The 22,522-nt window shown below is 43.0% G+C and overlaps 1 protein-coding gene across 1 annotated transcript in view; it reads left to right on the forward strand.

The window, feature by feature from the left end:
- Positions 1–22,522, forward strand: part of rxfp2b (relaxin family peptide receptor 2b) — a 144,292-nt gene that overhangs the window by 25,306 nt on the left and 96,464 nt on the right. Inside the window, exons 3-5 of the mRNA XM_060826776.1 lie at positions 5,507–5,584; positions 13,457–13,562; positions 19,286–19,357. Of these exons, the coding sequence (XP_060682759.1) occupies positions 5,507–5,584; positions 13,457–13,562; positions 19,286–19,357 (256 nt within the window). The remainder of the gene's footprint in view (positions 1–5,506; positions 5,585–13,456; positions 13,563–19,285; positions 19,358–22,522) is intronic.

Consider the following 22,522-nt stretch of genomic DNA (forward strand, 5'->3'; position numbering starts at 1 on the left):
ACACCTAGGACACTACCAGCGGAACTCCTGCAACAATGTCCTGGAGCTGAGATAGCTAACTTCCAACAACCACAGCCATCTTCCCATGTGCCAGGTATGACTCCAACCAGCTGACAGTTTGTCCCCTGATATTTATCAATCAGTTTTGCTGGGCTCCTTGATTGAATGTGCCCTTGATATCTCACCTTACCGTCCTAAAAATGAATAATTTCTCTCAACTCTGTCTTCAATTAATTAGCCAATCCTCTTACCAAAGTGGTATAGTACCCTGACACCATGGGCTGTTGTTTAGTTACCTAATGTGCAGTATCTTGTGTGATTTACGGCTCAGTAGTCCTCCATCTAGGGGGTGCTTTTCCTGCTAAATGGTACTTTGCTTCATCCATGTACCAGCAGCGGATGCAGTGAACACAATGCTTGTGCAGCAAGCAGACTGCCAGGTCTCCAACTCTTCGGGGATTGGTTATCAGTTAGGTTCTTGGAAGTACTCCTCAGTCAGGAAATCCCAGCACAGTAAGTCGAGGGCAACCTCTCATGCTAGTCTGGGGATTGACCACATGAGTCATCAAGTTAGGGTGTTTTCTGTTAGGGGTCAATGCTCTGCAATACAGGGAGGGAGCCATGTCAGTCCATTTGGTGCATAGTGGCCAGTCCAGGAGGAGGAAGAATGTGGTCAGGAAGGTGTACAGGTCTCATTCAATGTTTTGGGCACATTTTGCCAACAGATGTTCAGTCAATGTTGCAGGCAACAGTTAGTTCCTTGGGTTGCAGTTTCAGAAACTATGGAGAGAAAAGGATAAAAAGAATTGATGGGGTAGGGTAAGAAATAGAGACTGAAGCCCTGTCACTGAGTTTGACAATTTGAGACTGGGGGCTGCAGGCTCTGGGCACAGGTGCAATACAATTTGAACATGGGTGGAGAGGTAACTGGATTTTGATGGGGGTCAATTGTAAGACATGGCTGGGAAAGGTTTAGTGAGAGAGAGAGTGTGTGTCATCAATAGTCAGTTGTACCCTGACTTCAAGGCGGGCCCACAAATGACAATACCAGATATGTTCATTGCAGGCGTAGGTTTAGGGTGAGAGGGGAAAGATGTAAAGGGACCTAACGGGCAACTTTTCATGCAGAGGATGGTGCGTGTATGGAATGAGCTGCAGAGGAAGTGGTGGAGGTTGGGACAATTACATCATTTAAAAGGCATTTGGATAGCTGTATGAACAGGAAGGATTTGGAGGGATATGGGTCAATTGCTGGCAAATAGAACTAGATTAATTGAGGATACCTGGTCAGCATGGATATGTTGGACTGAAGGGTCTGTTTCTGTGCTGTACAGCTCCATGATTCTATATACATGGTGCTGGGCAAGAGGGATAGATAGGCACAAACAGATGTAGAAGTGTTAAATAGGGAACTTGTAGAAGTGTGAATCCTATTGAGTTGACAGGATGGACTACTCGGAGGGGGACATATAACGACTCATTGATATGGTCAGACTGAGGCCATGGGCCACGGGAGGAGGAGTGCTAGTTGTCACCTTCTGTTGTGCTGGAAATTGAAAATGCACAATGACCATACTTGGAGTGGGTGAGGCAAGTAACTTGACCTTTGAGGGAGGCGGCTGCAGAGGGCTTTTAAAGGGGAGCAACGTAGGTCATGTGCCCCTAAAAGGTCTAGTGCATAGTCATGTAGAATGCATACTCCCTAGTCGCTCTGCACTATTGACCCTCTCTGAAGGTGGTGAAAGTGAGTACTTCATTTTTTGATGGAAGGTGAGATTGATGAAGGACTTTGGTCCAAAAAATTGATTGTCCTGCTCCTCAGATGCTGCCTGACTGGCTGTACTTTTCCAGCACTACACTCTGAAGGTGGTTCCTCCCTGGCATGCTTTTCAGTGTGTTGGTGTGGACTCATTGGGCCAAATGGCCTGTTTCCACACTGTAGGGATTCTATGGAATTAGCAGTTGCTGGACAATTCTTTGGCAGTTACACCTTAAGGGATTTAAAGGGATCATCTGAGAGGGCCATTGGTGCCAGCAGCCCTCAAAATCATGTGGACACTTTGTTCCCCCAATTATAGCTGGTATTGGTAGACCTGTGCACAAACCTCACCCCAAGAGGCTTCTTGTTTGGCCATAACCTGCTGCCAAATGGTATGACAATGTATTGAGCACCTACATCGAGAGACTCGGTAGCAGGTAAAACTACCTGTTTCTGTCTTTCTGTCCTGTCTTTGGACTGGTATCCAGTGAGTAGTGAATTGTTGTGGGAAGGGCATGTGGAAAGAATGTTTCCTCTTGCAGGAGAATCCAGAATGAGGAACACTGTTTCAAAGTAAAGGGTCGCTCATTTAAGACCGAGAGGAGAAGAAAGTATGTCACAGAGGGCACAGATACCTTGGAACTCTCGTAATCAAAAAACTATGGAAGTAGAGTCTTTTAATATTTTTAAGAGATAGATGGATTCTTAAGAAGCAAAATAGTGAAAGGTCAGGAATATGGAATGATCAGATCAATCATGATCTTATTAAATGGCGCAGCAGAATGAGCAACCAACTCCTGTATCTAGTTTATATGTATATGTTCATTTGGCTACTATTGTCTTGTACTTTTATTTCCTTCTCATGAACACCCAGGTCACATTGAATCGAGGGATCGTAGAGTAATCAAATCTAGCCAAACAGATTGTTCCATTTACAAAAAGTCCCTGACCAACATTTCACCAGTCCAACTCAAACCTACTGAATCACACATTAACTATGTATGAATGCAGCCAAACATCATGAGAAAAGAACAAACACTTAATTGAAAATTAATCAACATGCTTCCTAACTCACAAATGTGAAAATCACTCATGTGACACCAGGTTTGACTAATTTGTCTTTTAAAATTTCTTTTGGCTACATTGGCTTGCTACCAGTTATGTTGGAGTCAGGCTGTTAACCTTTATACCAGTTTATCTGGTATGATTTTGGCCAGGCATCCTCTGATCAACAGAGGCCAAGACAGCACTGATGTAGTGGCTCTCTCCTGCACAATGGCAGGAGCTCAGTCAGTGACATTTGGACATACTTGACTTAATGGCAAAGGGATTAGGAGAATTTGTCCCATGAGAATCACTTTGAATTGCTTCCTAATGGTTTCAGTTTATCCATCACTATGAGATCCATTTTGTCCTTCTGCTTTCCTAAGAAATCAAGACCTGCATTTGACTCCAGTCTCCTCATTCCCCTCTCATCATGCTCTGGACACCTGAGCACAAAGACATGATTAAATGCAGGTCAAAATGCACACCCAGTATATCAGCAGGGTGCTTCTGGGTTTAGTTCTCCACAATAGATTTTTTTGGCCATGGATACTGGGCCAGCATTTATAAGGTTGTATAATGTTCTGGTCAGGCTACATTTGGAATATTATGAGCAGTTTTGGGCTCTTTATTTGACAAAGCATATGCTGGTATTGGAGGGGATCCAGAGGAAGTTTACAACAGTGATTCCAGGGATGAAGGACTTGTGATTTAAGGAGCAGTTGAGGACTCTAGGAAAGTACTCAATGGAGTTTAGAAGGATGAGGGGGGGTGTCTTGTTGTAACTTACTGTATTCTGAGAGGCCTGGATAGATTGGACATGGAGAAGATGTTTTCCATTTGTAGGAGAAACTAGGACCTGAGGGCACAGCCTTAGGATGAAGAAATGACTTTTTAGAAATGAGATGAGTCATACAGTTATAGGAGATGTATAGCATGGAAACAGACCCTTCAGTCCAACTTGTTCATGCTGGCCTGAAATCCTGAACTGATCCAGTCCTATTTGCCAGCATTTGGCCCGTATCCCTCAAAACTCTTTCTATTCATGAATTCATTCAGATTCCTGTCTGAAAACTCAACCATATTTCCACATACCTCTCACTGTCAGTTCAGCTTCTGCTACCTGATGAACAATTCCTAGACTTGTCTTCAGACTAGGGCTTAGTCTGTAGTTCACTTCCAACACACCTTAGAGAGCCAGGGGCTCTGTCTGCCTCAGTCTCTAACTGCAGGTCCTGTGACTGTGATGTACTCACTATTGTGTGGATCCTGTGGAGCTGACACTCAGCCATACTCATTGAACTGTGTGTACTTGTGCTGTGTTATCTACAGAACAAGGATGTGACAAGGCACTTTCTGAGGTTTTATCTCCTCAGAGGCTATTAATGGTCCCTTTGACTAGCAACTGTATTCGCTGATGTTTGTTCTGTGGTGGGGTAAAACGAGGAAAATCTGAGGCAAGTTTGGAGAGACCCACAACCTCAAAACTGGTACTGGTACCATTGGCAGCATTCAACATTGAGATTCCCTTCCTCCCTGAATTGTGCAAGCCTTCAAAATTAAAAAATCTTCAATGCCAATTTCCAGCCAACTTCCCCAGTTTCAAACACACTCCTAATACCACCTCCTTCAGCAGTTTTGCATGAGAAAGACATGCATCCTTGGAAGTTCACCACACATAGGAGGCTTCCAGGAATCTTTGTAATAGTTCAAAGGATTTAATCCTTAAATTAACAGATTTAAGGATTACCTGGGTGGCTGTGACCAATGCTTGGTTCATGGTGTGGCCTTTCCGGCTGCCCTGCCTTTCAGCTCTGCCTGGCTGTGCTGCCATCATTCTCCTCAGTGGTTGGCAGGTTTCCAATCAGGCAGCCCTTAATTAGCCACTAGACAAGTTAAAAAGCATGCGGCACTGCTAGGCTGAACTCCCATCCAGGACCAAGCCGCATTAAACTTAGCCCTGTTGTATGTTTATGTTTCTATCTTCAATGATTCTAAAGGGTTAAGAAAATCAAAGTTGAGAAATACCATTGAAATTCACCTAGTATATTAACTCAGGCATTGTTAGTGTTTAATTTAATTTCAATTACACTAATATGTTTGTTCTTACCTTCCTTGTTAAGTTATTGTAAATGTATGATATAGATATATATTATGAATAAATGTATTTTAGCAAGATTATTTTTTGAATTTTTTGGGCGGCACGGTGGCCCAGTGGTTAGCACTGCTGCCTCACAGCGCCTGAGACCCGGGTTCAATTCCCGACTCAGGCGACTGACTGTGTGGAGTTTGCACGTTCTCCCCGTGTCTGCGTGGGTTTCCTCCGGGTGCTCCGGTTTCCTCCCACAGTCCAAAGATGTGCGGGTCAGGTGAATTGGCCATGCTAAATTGCCCGTAGTGTTAGGTAAGGGGTAAATGTAGGGGTATGGGTGGGTTGCGCTTCGGCGGGTCGGTGTGGACTTGTTGGGCCGAAGGGCCTGTTTCCACACTGTAAGTAATCTAATCTAATCTAATATGTTCTAAATTCATTTTAACTAATTTCCTTTTCTGTCTTCTTGTCCAAATTCTTAGCTAACCTCAGCGTAATCAATTGATACCTTATAATTTTGTATTTAATCCGGGAAAACAAACATGTTATTATAACAACTTCAAATGCATATTTGTATCTTAAAGTTATTGAAGAGCTTTCTGTTATCATTCTAGATGATATTTCTGGCCTGGCAGGTGTACTTGAAAACCTTTTCACTTCAACTTACAATGAAAACATGTCAGAAGATTGCTGTAAGTGATTTAGATTTTAGTCTTAAACATCAGTTCTCAAAAGAAGCATCTACCACTTCCTCACGTGTGTTTGTTTTTAACCCAGTGAATCTAGAATCTTATTTCAGATATTAAATTTTGGCAATCATTCCAATGCCAGAAGTTAATTAAATGGATTTTCCATAGACCAATTCTGCTTTTCTTTAATCCCAGCCCTGGAGATTGGATCCTTTAAATATTTGGGCAGGCACCGACATATGCAACAAAATAATAAACACATTTGACCCACTGAGGAAATGTAATCTCACAGTACCATTCAAGATCCAGGAGGAAATGTAAGTGGCCATTTGGGCTGAAGAGAAGATTAAAAAGTAAATTATGTTCTTAAGTAATCACCTTAGGCAGAGAGATCAGTTGCTATTTTCCTTTTTATTTTGAGGCTGACTTCAAGCTCATATATCTCTCACTGAGCCAATGAAGGACACTTCAGGTAGTATTTCCCAGGAATAACTAATGTGGTAGTAATTCCACTTGAAGATAATTTAGCTAGCACATTTGTAAGTATAATTTCTAATCTCTTTTTAAACAATAATCCTGATTATAGGACCACTCCATAGAACTTCACATATCCTAAATTTCACGAAGAAGTGAATGGAGCAGTTTACTTGTGAGATGTCTACTTGCTAATCAAAGGAAATATTTTTTCTCCTCAATAGTCAGTTGATTTCTTATTTTGGGCTAAATCATTCTGTTCAAACCATGTATAAAGAAGAAACTAAAATTTTAAAATACTTATGATAGATAAGACTATGGTAATAGGACTTTGTGGGGTTAAGAAATCAAATTTAGTTTTAAATTTAGTGCAGACAATTTTCAGATGTCTAATTCCATGGGGATTTGACAAACGCTTTCATGAAATCCATTCAATAGCCAACAAATTATTAGCCAGCAATCCTTATTTCCATGTTGTTAGCAAGCTGTTCATGCATTTTGAACAGGTCACCAATCAGAGATAGATGGAAATCTTGTGGTTAGATCATGAATCTATTAATAAAAGAATGAAGGAAAAGCAATTTTGGGGACTGACTGAGGATCATAAGTTGATTTTTCTTGAATGGTTTAACAGATCCCTTTTAAAATTATTGAGGTTTCAAAGTGATTTAAGTCTTGTTTATTGTGAATGTGTCACGCTGCTTCAATGCCTGTTATCCCTGAATGGAGTGTTTGTAATGCACTGTCTGCCAATTGTTGTGTAAAAATGATTATTACTGGCATATGACTTTAATTTAGAATAGTTATATAAAATAATTTAAAGTAGAATCACAGAATTGTTACAACACTGAAAGATGCCTTTTGGTGAGTGAGTCTGCACCAGCTCCCCACATTAGCAGTTCACCCGAGTATCATTTTCCTACATTCAACCTGTAACCTTGCACATTCTTCCTTTTCAGTTAACAGTCCAATTTCCTTTTGAATACCCAGTTGAACAAAACTGTCAGGTAGTGGAAAGGTTTCTCCTCATTTCATTTTTGCTTCTTTAGCTAATTACTTTGAAACTGTGTCCTCTCATTCTCAATCTTTGTATAAATGGAAAGTGTTTCTCTTTATCTAGTCTGTCCAGGTGCCTCATGATTTAAAAACCTGTCAAATCTCCACTTGGGGTTCTATGTTCTGATTAAAACAACCCCAACTTCTCTAATTCATATTGATATGTGAAGTGCTTGATTTCTGCAGTAGTTCTCATGAATCTTTTCTGAACACTGTCCAATGTCTTCACATCTTCAGTGATCAGAACTAGATGCAATACCTCAATTGAGGCCATATTAATATCATGTACAAGTTCTAAGGAATGGCCTAAAGAATTTCATAGCAGTTTAATTAGACATAAAAAGACAATGAACCAAGGAGATACTTGGACAGATGACCAAAAATGTGACTAAGGCCACAGAGATAGGCCTTAAAGGAAGAGAAAGATGTAGTAACATTAAGGAAGGCAATTCCAGAACTTGAGGCATATACAGCTGAATGCATGGTCATCAATGTTCACAGAAAATTGAACATGATGTACGCAAGAGAGCAGAATTGGAAAATACAGTGTTCCGGAATGGATGTGGGGAAAGGTGGTGGTGAGCGGTTTTTAAATGTTGAATAAAACTTTTGCCAGTGTCTTTGGGAATCTGTCAGTCCATTTCAAGATCCACCCAAAAACTCAATCTGGTTAACTAGTGGGACTTCTTAAAGACAGTTGAATGCCTTACCTTATTGTGCTACATTAAATAGACAGACAAAAATAATCTTCTAGTGTAGTTTAATTTAATTGAACCTGACTGAGTATCCCTACACTAGTCAGGTACATTTTAGGTTAGAGTGGTGCTAGAAAAGCTTAGCAGTTCAGGCAGCATCCGAAGAGCAGTAAAACTGATGTTTCATTCAAAAGCCCTTCATCAGGATTACAGGCAGAGTGCCTGAAGGGTGGAGAGATAAGTGAGAGGAGGGTGGGGGTGGAGAGAACGTACCATAGAGTACAACAGGTGAGTGGGGGAGGCGATGAGGGTGATAGGTCAGGGAGGAGGGTGGAGTGGATAGGTGGAAAAGAAAATAGGCAGGTAGGACAAGTCATGGGGACAGTGCTGAGCTGGAAGTTTGGAACTGGGGTGAGGTGGGGGAAGGGGAAATGAGGAAACTGTTGAAGTCCACATTGATGCCTTCGGGTTGAAGTGTTCCGAGGTGGAAGATGAGGTGTTCTTCCTCCAGGCATCGGGTGGTGAGGGAGCAGTGGTGAAGAAGGCCCAGAGTGGGAGGGGGAGTTGAAATGTTGGGCCACAGGGTGGTGTGGTTGATTGGTGCGGGTGTCCCAGAGATGTTCCCTAAAGCGCTCTGCTAGGAGGCGTCCAGTCTCCCCGATATAGAGGAGACAGCATCGGGAGCAACGGATAGAATAAATGATATTGGTGGATGCGCAGGTAAAACTGTGGAAGGCTCCTGTAGGGCCTTGGATGGAGGTGAGGAAGGAGGTATGGTCACAGGTTTTGCAATTCCGGCGGTGGCAGGGGAAGGTGCCAGGATGGGAGGGTGGGCTGTGGGGGTGGGGGGGGGGGCGGTGGGGGCGTAGACCTGTCCAAGTAGTCATGGAGGGAAAGGCAGAAAGGGGTGGGGGGGGAAATATATCCCTGGTGGTGGGGTCTGTTTGGAGGTGGCAGAAATGTCAGCGGATGATTTGGTTTATGTGAAGGTTTCTAGGGTGGAAGGTGAGCACCAGGGGCGTTCTGTCCTTGTTACGGTTGGAGGGGTGGGGTCTGAGGGCGGAGATGCGGTATGTGGGCGAGATGCGTTGGAGGGCAGTTTTAACCACGTGGGAAGAAAAATTGCGATCTCTAAAGAAGAAGGCCACCTGGTGTGTTCTGTGGTGGAACTGGTCCTCCTGGGAGCAGATACAGCAGAGGTGGAGGAATTGGGAATACGGGATGGCATCTTTTCACGTGGTAGGGTGGGAAAAGGTGTAATCCAGGTAGCTGTGGGAATCAGTGGGTTTGTAAAAATTGTTGGTGTCAAGTCGATCGTCATTAATAGAGATGGTGAGGTCCAGGAAAGGGAGGGAGGTGTCAGAAATGGTCCAGGTAAATTTAAGGTCAGAGTGGAATGTGTTGGTGAAGTTGATGAATTGCTCAACCTCCTCGCGGGAGCATGAGGTAGTGCCAATGCAGTCAACAAGGTAGTGGAGGAAGAGGTGGGGAGTGGTGCCAATGTAATTATGGAAGATGAACTGTTCTACATAGCCAACAAAGAGACAGGCATAGCTGGGGCCCATGCGGGTGCCCATGGCCACCCCTTTGGTCTGGAGGAAGTGGGAGGATTCAAAGGAGAAATTGTTAAGAGTGAGGACCAGTTCGGCCAAACGAATAAGAGTGTCGGTGGAAGGGTACTGTTGGGGACATCGGGAGAGGAAGAAACGAAGGGCTTGGAGGCCCTGGTCATGGAGGATGGAGTTGTAATGGGATTGGATATCCATGGTGAAGATGAGGCGTTTGGGACCGGGGAAATGGAAGTCTAGGAGGAGGTGGAGGGGGTGGGTGGTGTCTCAAATGTATTTGGGGAGTTCCTGGACTATGGGGGATAGGACAATGTCGAGGTAGCTAGAAATGAGTTCAGTGGGGCAGGAGCATGCAGAGACAATGGGTCGGCCAGGGTGGTCAGGCTTGTGGATCTTGCGAAGGAGGTAGAACTGGGCAGTGCGGGGTTCCCGGACTATGAGGTTGGAAGCTGTGGATGGGAGATCTCCTAAGGTGATGAGGTTCTGTATGGTCTGGGAGATGATGGTTTGGTGATGGGGGGTGGCGTCATGGTCGAGGGGGCGGTAGGAAGTAGTGTCCTTGAGTTGGCGTCTGGCATCAGCGGTGTAGAGGTCTGTGCGCCAGACTACCACTGCACCCCCTTTATCTGCTGGCTTGATAGTGAGGTCGGGATTGGAGCAGAGGAATTGGAGGGCTGTGCAATGTGAGGGTGGGAGGTTGGAGTGGGGGAGGGGGGTAGACAGGTTGAGGCGGTTAATGTCCCGACGGCAGTTGGAGATGAAGAGGTCAAGGGTGGGTAATAGACTAGCACCAGGTGTCCAGGTGGATGCAGTGTGTTGGAGGTGGGCGAAGGGGTCCTCAGAGGTGGGCAAGAGTCCTGATTGTGAAAGTAAGCTCGGAGGCGGAGGCGGCAGAAGATGTGTTCGATGTCACGGCGAGTATTAAATTCATTGATGCGTGAGCGGATGGGATTAAAGTGAGTCCTTCATAACCAGCACTCCTCAAACATTTCAGTAGGTTCCCCCGGCCTCTGGAACCGCTCAGACGCCATTAGCCATGTGGCTGGTGCAGCCACCATCCACACGCTGATTGAAGATGTCACTTCCACCCCCATCATGGCCGCTTCCACAGCCACTTCCGCCCATCACAACTCCGCATGCACCACACGTGACTTCACTTCTGCCCCTCACATCATCGCTGATGTCACATGCTCAGTGACTTCCGCCCTCCCCACTGCCGTGTTTGCTACCACTTCCTCCCTCACCAACGCCACTCACCTGCATTCTGCTGACAAGCCCCCCACAGATCCCACTGTCATCATCCCTGCCCCTCAGAACCCTGAGAGGAACACAACCCCTGCTCATGACTCCATCCCCATTCCCCCCACCACCACATCCACTCTCGTTACTGGCTCCGCCCCCACTCCCAGCTCCACACCCACACCAGATCCTACCTCCCAGCCCCGCCGAGTTTTCACCATCACACCAGACCGCCCCCTCACTGAGGATGAACGATCAGTCCTCAGCAAAGAACTCACTTTCATCCCCCTCCGCCCACACATCAATGAATTTAATACTCGCCGTGACGTTAAACACTTCTTCCTCCACCTCCGCCCCCCGAGCTTACTTTCACAATCAGGACTCCTGCCCACCTCCAAAGCACTGCATCCACCTGGACACCCCCTGCTGGCCTATTACCCGCCCTCGACCTTTTCATCTCCAACTGCCGCCGGGAAATTAACTGCCTCAACCTGTCTACTCCCCTCCCCCATTCCAAACTCTCACCCTCACATTGCACAGCCCTCCAATCCCTCTGCTCCAATTCCGACCTCCCCATCAAGCCAACAGATAAAGGGGGTGCAGTGGTAGTCTGGCGCACAGACCTCTACACCATTGAAGCCAGACGCCAACTCGAGGACACCACTTCCTACTGCCCCCTCGACCATGACCCCACCCCCCCATAACCAAACCATCATCTCCCAGACCATACAGAGCCCCATCACCTTAGGAGATCTCCCACCCGCAGCTTCCAACCTCAGAGTTGGGGAACCCCGTCCTGCCCGTTCTACCTCCTTCCCAAGATCCACAAGCCTGACCACCCTGTCCGACCCATTTTCTCAGCATGTTCCTGCCCCACTGAACTTATTTCTACGTACCTCGACACTGTCCTATCCCCCCTAGTCCAGGAGCTCCCCAAATACATTCGAGACACCACCCACGCCCTCCACCTCCTCCAAGACCTCCATTTCCCCAGCCCCCAAAGCCTCATCTTCACCATGGATATCCAGTCCCTCTACACCTCCATCCACCATGACCAGGGCCTCCAAGCCCTCCGTTTCGTCCTCTCCCGATGTCCCCAACAATACCCTTCCACCGACACTCTCATTCGTTTGGCTGAATTGGTCCTCACCCTTAACAATTTCTCCTGTGAATCCTCCCACTTCCTCCAGACCAAAGGGGCAGCCATGAGCACCCGCATAGGCCCCAGATATGCCTGTCTCTTTGTTGGCTACGTAGAACAGTCCACCTTCCGTAATTACACCGGCACCACTCCCCACCTCATCCTCTGCAACATTGATGACTGCATTGGCGCCACCTCATACTCCCGCAAGGAGGTTGAGCAATTCATCAACTTCACCAATACATTCCACCCTGACCTTAAATTTAGCTGGACCATCTCTGACACCTCCCTCCCCTTCCTGGACCTCTCCATCTCCATTAATAATGACTGACTTGACATTGACATTTTTTACAAACCCACCGATTCCCACGACTACCTGGATTGCACCAACCCTCTTCCCAACCCACTTCCTGCATAAATGCCATCCCATATTCCCAATTCCTCCATCTCCACCATATTTGCTCCCAGGAGGACCAGTTCCACCACAGAACACACCAGATGGCCTCCTTCTTTAGACACCGCAATTTCCCTTCCCACGTGGTTAAAGATGCCCTCCATCTCTGCCCTTCATCCCGCATCTCCGCCCTCAGACCCCACCCCTCCAACTGTAACATGGACAGAACACCCCTGGTACTCACCTTCCACCCTACCAACCTTCGCATAAACCAAATCATCCGCCGACATTTCCGCCACCTCCAAACAGACCCCACCATCAGGGATATATTTCCCTCCCCACCCCTTTCTGCCTTTCGCTAAGACTGTTCCCTCCATGACTACCTGGTCAGGTCTACGCCCCGCTCCCCCCCCTACAGCCCACCCTCCCATCCGGGCACATTCCCCTGCGACCGCAGGAATTGCAAAAACTGCGCCCACACCTCCTCCCTCACCTCCATCCAAGGCCCAAAAGGAGCCTTTCACATCCATCAAAGTTTTGCCTGCACATCCACCAATATCATTTATTGTATCCGTTGCTCCCGATGCAGTCTCCTCTACCTTGGGGAGACTGGACACCTTCTAGCAGAGCGCTTTAGGGAACATCTCCGGGACACCCGCACCAATCAACCACACAGTCCTGTGGCCCAATATTTCAACTCCCCCTCCCACTCTGCCGAAGACATGGAGGTCCTGGTCCTCTTTCACCACCGCTCCCTCACCACCCGATGCCTGGAGGAAGAACGCCTCATCTTCCGCCTCAGAACACTTCAATCCCAGGGCATCAATGTGGACTTTAACAGTTTCCTCATTCCCCCTTCCCCACCTCACCCCAGTTCCAAACTTCCAGCCCAGCACTGTCCCCATGACTTGTCCTACTTGCCTATCTTCTTTTCCACCTATCCACTCCATCCTCTTCCCTGACCTATCACCTTCATCCTCTCCCCCACTCACCTATTGTACTCCATGCCACATTCTCCCCACCCCCACCCTCCTCTCATTTATCTCTCCACCTTCGGGCTCTCTGCCTGTATTCCTGATGAAGGGCCTTTGCCTGAAACGTTGGTTTTACTGCTCCTCGGATGCTGCCTGAACTGCTGTGCTTTTCCAGCACCACTCTAATCCAGAATCTGGTTTCCAACATCTGCAGCCATTGCTTTTTCCTAGCTACATTTTAGGTCTTAATAATCATTTGCAAAAAAGGAACTATAGAAGCTGTAGGCAGAATTGCTTTGCACATTATCAGATATGATATGAACTTGTTTTACAGTACTTCAGGACTACCCACAGAAATGTGATTGCCAGGAAACAGAGTTGGAATGTGTGGATGTGAACCTACGCTATGTGCCAAAAGTTTCAGTAAATGTAACCTTACTGTAAGTATATTCACTATTTTCATTAATTGCGTTGTTATGGTGTGTCTTTTAAACCAATGGAAAGCCATTCATACACATTATAACATTAAAATGTGGTATTTATATTGAGAAAATAATTAAAATATTTCATATACAATCTTTAATAATTTAATATGAAAATAAATTAACATAGTTACAGATTTCATAAAACTAAAACTTTCATAACATTATATTGCTAGGAATAGGGTTTTACTTTAATATAGTAAAACAATGGTTTAAATAGTGTTCTCAAAAATCATGTTCTTTCCTCTCAGTAGTGCTATTAAGTTTGAAGAAACATGCATTTTAACACTGAGCACATTGTATTATGCGTCCCTAACTTTACGGTGCATTCAATAATATGATTTGTGGATGCAATTGAGATTAAGATTAAAATACATTAGAGTATCTAATTAGAGTGAAAAGGATTTACTTTAAGGAAAATGTATAGGCCATTGAAGATATTATCCTCAAATCCTATGATATATATGCTATGTGTATAGGAGGACTTCCAGCTGCTTCATCTCAAACGTAGCTGAGCTTGAGGAGTAACTGAAGTCACCATAGGATAGCTAGAAAATTCAAACTTTCCTGCAGCACCTGACCCAAGAAGCAGTTGCCCCATAATTACACACTGTTCAGGAGGATAGTAAGCAGATGGCCATCTAGCATGGAAGGAAGAGGCATGCAGGACCAGAAACAAATAGCAGTATAACATTCTCGAACCAGCTTTCAGCATTGAAATGCAAATGAGAATAATGGCACCTTGATTACACAGTAACGTGTAGAAATAGCAAGACTTGCTCATTATGTGTTGCCTTCCTGTACCAGGAGGGTACAGGAAGAATATTGATGGAGAAACAATCAGCTAGCAGCGCACAACATAAGAAGGAAATAACTTTAAGCCCAACAGTCAGTTTCAGGAACTAGGGAGGAAGTAAAGGTATCAATCTCTGGATTACACCCATTGCCACACATTAGCGAGAACAGGAATAGCAGGATAAATTACTTAATGTTTGGCTCAAGAATTGAAACAAGGGAAAGGGCTTCACTAGGATATTGAGATAAGTTGTAGGGGAGTATAGGGATTTTCAAAGTGGACAAAGCTGAGTGCAATTTTCTTTCAGAAAGGTTAACTCGTGCTGTGCTGGTTCGTTAATACTAAATTACTGTGGGAAAAATGAGTGTGTTTGATGGGGCATTGGAACCAATATTGGTGAAATAGGAGCTGTGCTATTTACCTGAATCATGCTGGGACTAGTAGAAAAGGCTTTATGAAGGAAATGTAAAGAGGTCAACACAATTGAGCACGTCAACAATATGGGTAATGATAAACAAGCATGGCAGGAAGGCACAAAGTGTACAATCTTAGCAACGCATGGGACCAGGGTTGGTCATAGAGTTGTATAGCATGGAAACAGACCTTTCATGCTGACCAGATATCCCAAACTAGTCTAGTCCCATTTGCCAGCACTTGGCCTATATCCCTCTAAACCTCTAAACCCTTCCTACTCATGTACCCATCCAGATGCCTTTTAAACGTTGTAAACATTGTAATTGTACCAGCCTCCACCACATCATTGCCACACACGCACCACTCTCTGTGTGAGAATGTTGCCCCTTAGATGCCTTTTATATCTTTCTCCCTCTCACCCTAAACCTAAGCCCTCTTGTTCTGGACTCAAGTCTCCATGAATGAGTGTGATATTGCTAACTGACATTGATATTGATTCATATGGTAAGATAGGAGAAAGTGAGGACTGCAGATGCTGGAGATCAGAGCTGAAAATGTGTTGCTGGAAAAGCGCAGCAGGTCAGGCAGCATCCAAGGGGCAGGAGAATCGACGTTTCGGACATGAGCCCTTCTTCAGGAATGTGTGCCAAGCAGGCTAAGATAAAAGGTAGGGAGGAGAGACTTGGGGGAGGGGCGTTGGAAATTCAACACCCCTCCCCCAAGTCCCTCCTCCCTACCTTTTATCTTAGCCTGCTTGGCACACTTTCCTCATTCCTGAAGAAGGGGTCTTGCCCGAAATGTCGATTCCCCTGCTCCTTGGATACTGCCTGACCTGCTGCGCTTTTCCAGCAACACATTTTCAGCTCATGTGGTAAGATAGCCAAGTCAGGTACGGTGTTGAAAAATGACCAAGATTGAGATCTAAAGATTCAAGGGTATTAGACATTTTGGAAGGACAGGAAGCTGGAACATGGTAGTGAGGTAGCTGTAATAATTGATTTGTACAGTAGTCAGACATAATATTAGTTTAGAAAGTGAAGATGCAGGATCAGTTGGGTAAAGATAATAGCAAAGTTAAGAAGTCACTTGTGCAATTAATTTATTAACCCCCTTATAGTAACTTATAGTAACTGCACAAAGTATATGGGAAGAAGTAATGGGCTTATGAGAAAAGCATGGCAATAATCATGGCTGATTTTAATCTTCATATAAATTGGATGAATTTGACTGGCAAAGGTAGTCTGGAAGATGAGCTTAATGTATATTTGAGGCAATTTCTTAGAGCAATACATTCTAGTACCAATCATTGACCAAGGTATTGTAGACTTGGCAATGTTCTGAGTAGGAGATCCCAGAATGTTCACAGCTATGTTTCTATGATTCTGTGATACTGTGGATTCTAGAAATCTGAAACACAGAAAATGCTGGAGAAACTCAGTTTGTCTGTCAACATCTGTGGAGAGAAACAGTGAATGCTTAGAGTCTAGTATGGCTGTCCAGAACTGGTTTAAAAGCTGAGTAAAATCAGCCTATATTTCCTGGAATATGGGAGTTATCCCATTGTAGAAACTTGACACTAAGAGCTTGTTTCTGTTGACTGGAGACTAGATCATGAAGGCACAGTTTCAGGGTAAGGGATTCTGCTATTCAGGATTAGGAATATAGATAAATTTCTCCACTTAAAAGGTTGTGAATGTTTGAAGTTCTTTGTCCCAGAGGCTTGTGGATGTTTTATTTTTGACTCAATATAAAGGTTGGGATAAATCAATGATAGTTCTTTCTGAGAACTTAGCAATATGTGGAACAGGTGAGAAAGTGAAGTTGATGCTCATGATCATATTGAATTCTGGAGTAAACTCAATGGCTGTGTGGTCTATTCTGCTCCCATCTTATAAAGTCATAGGGTCATACAGCAAAGAAACAGGCAATTTGGCCCACCATGTCAATGCTGACCAACAAACACCAAAACTACACTAATCCCATTTGCCTGCACTTGGTCCATGGTCTACTATGCCCGAGCATTTTAAGTGCACAACTAGATGCTTTTGATAAGAGTAGCTGCTTCCACCACCCTCTCAGGTAGCGTGATCCATATTTCTACCAACCTTTGGGTGGAAAAAAATGTTTTCTCTGAACAGTTACTCTTCACCTTAAACTTATGCCCTCTGGTCTTAAACATGTCTGCCATGAAGTAAACATCATCACAATCTGCCCTACCTATGTTTCTCTTAATTAGCCAATGAAATATTAAATATCTCCACCAGGGCCCCATCAATCTCCTCTCTTGCCTCCCATAGATACATCTCATCAGGCCCCGGGGACATATGCATCTTCATAGTTGCTAAAACATCTAATACCTCTTCCTCATTTATCTTACCATGATCTAGAACCTCACCATCCTAAATGAAATTTCCAGCTACAATGTCTTTCTCAATGTTGTAAATACAAATGAGAAATATTCATTTAAAATCTCATCCGCATTCTCTGGCTCCATACACACATTTTGCTTCATTGGTGTCTCTGACACATTCCAGACCCTAACACCATTAGTACCCAACATGGTATATCTGTTTGAGAGGGGAACGGCCACAGGAGACTCCTACACTACCTGCTCAAGTTTACTACTTTTCCTGGTGGTCACCCAGCTTTATTCCACTTGTAAAGCCCCTATTTGTGCTATGACCAGCTAACTAAATGTGCCATCTTGTAGTCTTGTGTCTCACTTTGCTGCTATAACCCCCAAGGAATATTCTGAGAATTAAATGTGGACATAACTTGCTTAATAAAATTTGGCTTTCTGTTGTAATGTATTAGCAGATTCAATATCATCTATTTATATTTCACGTTTGTCATTGTTAATCATTTTCTTGTAATGAATGTATCATGTGTAATTGCAGTTTGGTCAGAAGTTTTGGTGTGAAGCAAATGTTTTGGGTTTAATTTGTTGTTTAGCATTAAGATCCTGACATCAAATTCAAATACAGTATTGACCTTCACTGCATTGGGAATAGTCACTCAACACACAATGTTTGTAAGGTTTGTTATTTAATTGTAGAGAGGTTATTGCCAATGGACACATTTTAATAAATTATGTTGGGCTGTCCCTCATTGCTAAAGGGCCAATAGGATGCCCTCCAGCATTGATAGAGCTGCAATTTGCTGATGTAGTTCAGCAAGTGGTGAGAGGGTAATTCTAACTGGAAATGCCTTCTTAGCACTTTTAAAAATTTTTGAAATTAAAAATTGACCATATTATAAGATGTCCACTTGGAGGGGAAAGTCATGCAATTACAGCTGTGGCCATTTGTACGTAGACTACAAAGAGGCAGAGAGGCCAGACATTGAAAAGTGATATGGAGTGTCAGGCCCAGTTTTGCTGTGGAAGCTGCCTTTTCACTGTCTGAATTTCTACCGTGTTGAGCTAATTGACATGGGACGGCAACTTAGGAAGATTTCTGATTGCCTGCCCCATCACTTGCTGGCAGGTAGCCATTGTATACTAGACACATGTGTTGTGAAAATGGCAAGGAGATGGGAAGGCATCGACAGCAAGCACATTCCTCTTTCTGTCTCTCTATCTCTGTCCATCTATATCACTGTCTGTATGTCTCTCTCTCTCTCTATCTCTATCTATGTCTCTCCCTGACCATGAAAGAGTCTCCTACTCAAACTCTCCCATCATCTGAAATGTGGTGACTCTCAGGTTAAACCACCAGCAATCAGCTCTCTCTAATGAGTGAGCAATTCTATTGTCTGGTAAGACTATGGCAAATTTACCTTCTACCAGGTACAATGCCCTTTTACCTTCTATTAAGTACAATGCCCTAAAAGGAGATTGGTCCCCATAAACTTTGATTGAATTGATGATTAGGTTTGGCAAAGTTCTATAATGATATTCTATTGCCTGCAGGATGGCTGACCAGGCACCCCCTTCCCCCCTCTCCCCCCCACATGCTAACAGGTATATTGGAAGAATTCACAGTCCTGATTTGGTCTAGTTATAAATGCATATTCCATGGCTGTCAAGTTCTGAAATGGGGCTTGAACCTGAAGCTTCTGACCCAGAAGTAGGGATGCTGACAGTGTGCCACAAGAATGTCCCTGATCCCATCATGCTTTGAAACTACAGTTCCTTATTTACCTATTTAGCTAGGGCCATGACACCACATTACCAAAGAACCAATCTCAAGATTACAGGATCTTGCCCTTGAGACCCTCCATAGATTAAGCAGTAGCTACTATCTTGGAATCATATCTGTAATATTTCTGAGTCCATGTCAAATTCAATTGCTTGAACCTTTTACAATAATGTCGTAAATAAGAGATCTATTTTGTACATTTTTTCTACACATGCCATTGTTAATATAATTATTGGAGTTAATTTAATACAATTCACATAGCTAAATATGATGAAAAATATACACCATACCAATTGTATTTTAAATATTAAAATCACTTTTCTCTATTTTAGATCTTTGAAGAACAATAAAATCAAAAGTTTGCCTTCTGATGTTTTCATCATTTTCAAAGACCTGAAGGAGTTGTGAGTTCACTTCTCCCTTTTGTTTGCATCATGTTTTACTTCCTAGATAATTTCTTTAGTCCCAAATATTATTTGTTGTTGTTTTCATGATATAGCTTAGTTTTTAAAGTCTATATTGGATATCAAATTCAATTTATCATTTCAATAAGTTTCACAGGCCACTGTACTTAGGTTGTCATACATATACTGTGTAAACTTTTAGTTTTATATTTCTTAAATAAGTACATAAGGAATGGACCATAGGTTCCATGAATCTATTCCACTATTGAGAACGTTCATTGCTATCTATTGTCTTAATTCTATTTTCCACGCAGATCCACATCTTCCCTTTTACCCTAAAAGACCAAAAATCTGTCATTTTCATTCTTAAACATATTCACCAATGGAGCATCCATACATTCTGAGATAGAAAATCCTCTGAGTGAAGAAATTTCTCCTTAATTCAATGCTGAATGATTGATCCCTAATCATGAGACATTGCACCCAACTTATCAATTGAATGTCACTTTTAAATGCATGAACACACCACTATCTGCCAGTTACTCCAAGTCACATATTATCCTGACTTGGAATTTTATCGCTATGCCTTCTCTCTTGCCGAGAAAAAAATCCTGGAACTCCCTTCCTGTAGGTATTCCTTACCCCAAGAACGACAGCAGCTCAAGAAGGCAGCTCACTGCCAGCTTCTCAAGAATAATTGGGGATGAGTAATAAATGCTGGCCTTGCCAGCACTTCTCTTATTCTGTTGGAAAATAAGAAATAGTAAGATTAGCTGGGACATTGGTTAGGGTATAGTGTTTGAAAATAGCAGCAGAGGAATAAAATCAGGATTCTACATTAATTTATGTCACATATTATCCTGACTTGGAATTTTATCGCTATGCCTTCTCTGTTGCTGGGAAAAAAATCCTGGAACTCCCTTCCTGTAGGTATTCCTCACCCCAAGAACTACAGCAGCTCAAGAAGGCAGCTCACTGCCACCTTCTCAAGAACAATTGGGGATGAGTAATAAATGCTGGTCTTGCCAGCACTTCTCTTATTCTGTTGGAAAATAAGAAATAGTAAGATTAGCTGGGACATTGGTTAGGGTATAGTTTTTGAAAATAGCAGCAGAGGAATAAAATCAGGATTCTACATTAATTTGTGTCATAATTTTCCTGCTTTGCCAATGGCTGTTAGGTGTTCACAAACTATCAAGAATTCATTTTGAACACTTATCATTAGAAATATATGGTTTGATTCATTACATTTGATAGCAAGAAAGGCTAAAGGGTGACATCTGCGATACTGGAGTTATCATGAGAAGGCCATATGGATCATTCATTCAGCATTGCTAAAGATTTCCAGCCTGTAACACCCACAATCCCAGGAATCAGCTGAGTAAACCTTTTTGGAACTACTTCTAATGCATGTATAGCCTTTCTTAAATAAGGTGACTAATTGTATACAGTACTTCAGATATGATCTCACCAACACTCTATACAACTGTAGCAAATGTTGTACTTCTTTTATATTCCATTCCCCTTGTAATAAATGACCATGTTTCATTTGCCTTCTTAATCACTTGCTGAACCTATATACTAAGTTTTTGTGACTCATGAACCAGGACATCCAATTTTTTTCTGTATATCTGCTATCTGCATTCATTTTTCATATGAACAAAATATTGTTTTTTTATTCTTCCTGCCAAAGTGGATAAGTTCACATTTTCTCACATTACGCTCTATGTGCCAAGTATTTGCACATATATCTATATCTCATTACAGACTCTGTTCTCTTTGCAACTTACTTTCTTATCTACTTTGTGGTGTTAACAAATACAGCAACTATATATTATGTTCCTTCATCCAAGTGTGTGATAGAACCTATAAATAATTGAGACCCCAGCAATGAACCCTGAGACACTCCACTTGTGACATTTTGCCAACCTGAAAATGACTCTTTTATGCTTACTGTCTGTTTCTCATTAGCAGTTAGATGTTTCACTGCATGATTCAGAGCTTAAATGGAAGCTTTTTATGCTGCAAAGATAATTATAATACATAATTGTTTGATGGTGTAGAACCCAAACATTGCTAAAAAGACATGAAATCAAAACTTTTCATCTGACACTTCCAGAGCTGATGTATAAGAAATAAAATGTAGAAAGGGAATGCCAATTTATACAGCATGAAAAAAAGTGTGTTGATTAGTTGGACCATGGTTGACATTAAGATATAGCAGGAACTATTATTTATTAACCTTAGTTGACCTTAGTTAAATTCAGACCAAACAAGAAGACACTGATTGATCACAATGTTATCATGGCTAATGCAGCATTGTCAGTCTCCAAAACCTTTTCTCAATAAGTTGCAATATCAGCTAATTGACCATGATGGAAGATGCTCCATGTCACAGACCGTGGTTCCAAGGGACACCTGTGCAAAACCCTTTGCAAAGAATGGAGTTCAGCTTCTCCAATTTCCTCAACATCAATTCAAACAATCAGGCAAACATTCCAATGCATCAAATCCTTGTGCACACCAAATTAAGAAAGCAAAAATGCTGGAAATGGAATTATGTTTATTGACTAATAGAATGGTAACGTGGAATACTGTGCTGCTTTTAAAGTATGAAACTTGGTGGGCAAGGGGATATAATTGTTCGGGAAGCTGAAAATCTGCTTCCCAATGCCAAAAAGAACTAAAGAACTAAGATCATCGAAGTTTAAAGATAGGTGAAGCTTCTTAATTGCAATTATCAGGATGCCCTTTTACATCAATTTGTATGTCATGCATGCTCATGATAATTCAATCTCTCCAGAATGAAGTGCATTTTTCTAATTAAGTTGTATGCAAATGAGAAATATACAGTATATCTTGAGATAGACAACAGTTCGTAAATCGGAGAAAGTGAGAATTGCAGATGCTGGAGCTCAGAGTTGAAAAGTGTGGTGTTGGAAAAGTACAGCAGGTCAGGCAGCATCCAAGGAGCAGAAGAGTCAACATTTTAGGTATTTCAGGTATGCCATTTCAGGTATAAGCCCTTCATCAGGAATATTGGAGGCTAAGAGATAAATAGGAGGGTGGCACTTTTCAACTGTATGTAAATGACATATAGCATGTGAGGTAGTGTACTTGTTGGATTTGGAATGAGTAGCAATTCCATTTCCTTGTTTACAGAGC

This window comes from Hemiscyllium ocellatum, chromosome 6 (genome assembly GCF_020745735.1).
Source record: "Hemiscyllium ocellatum isolate sHemOce1 chromosome 6, sHemOce1.pat.X.cur, whole genome shotgun sequence".
Classification (NCBI taxonomy): domain Eukaryota; kingdom Metazoa; phylum Chordata; class Chondrichthyes; order Orectolobiformes; family Hemiscylliidae; genus Hemiscyllium; species Hemiscyllium ocellatum.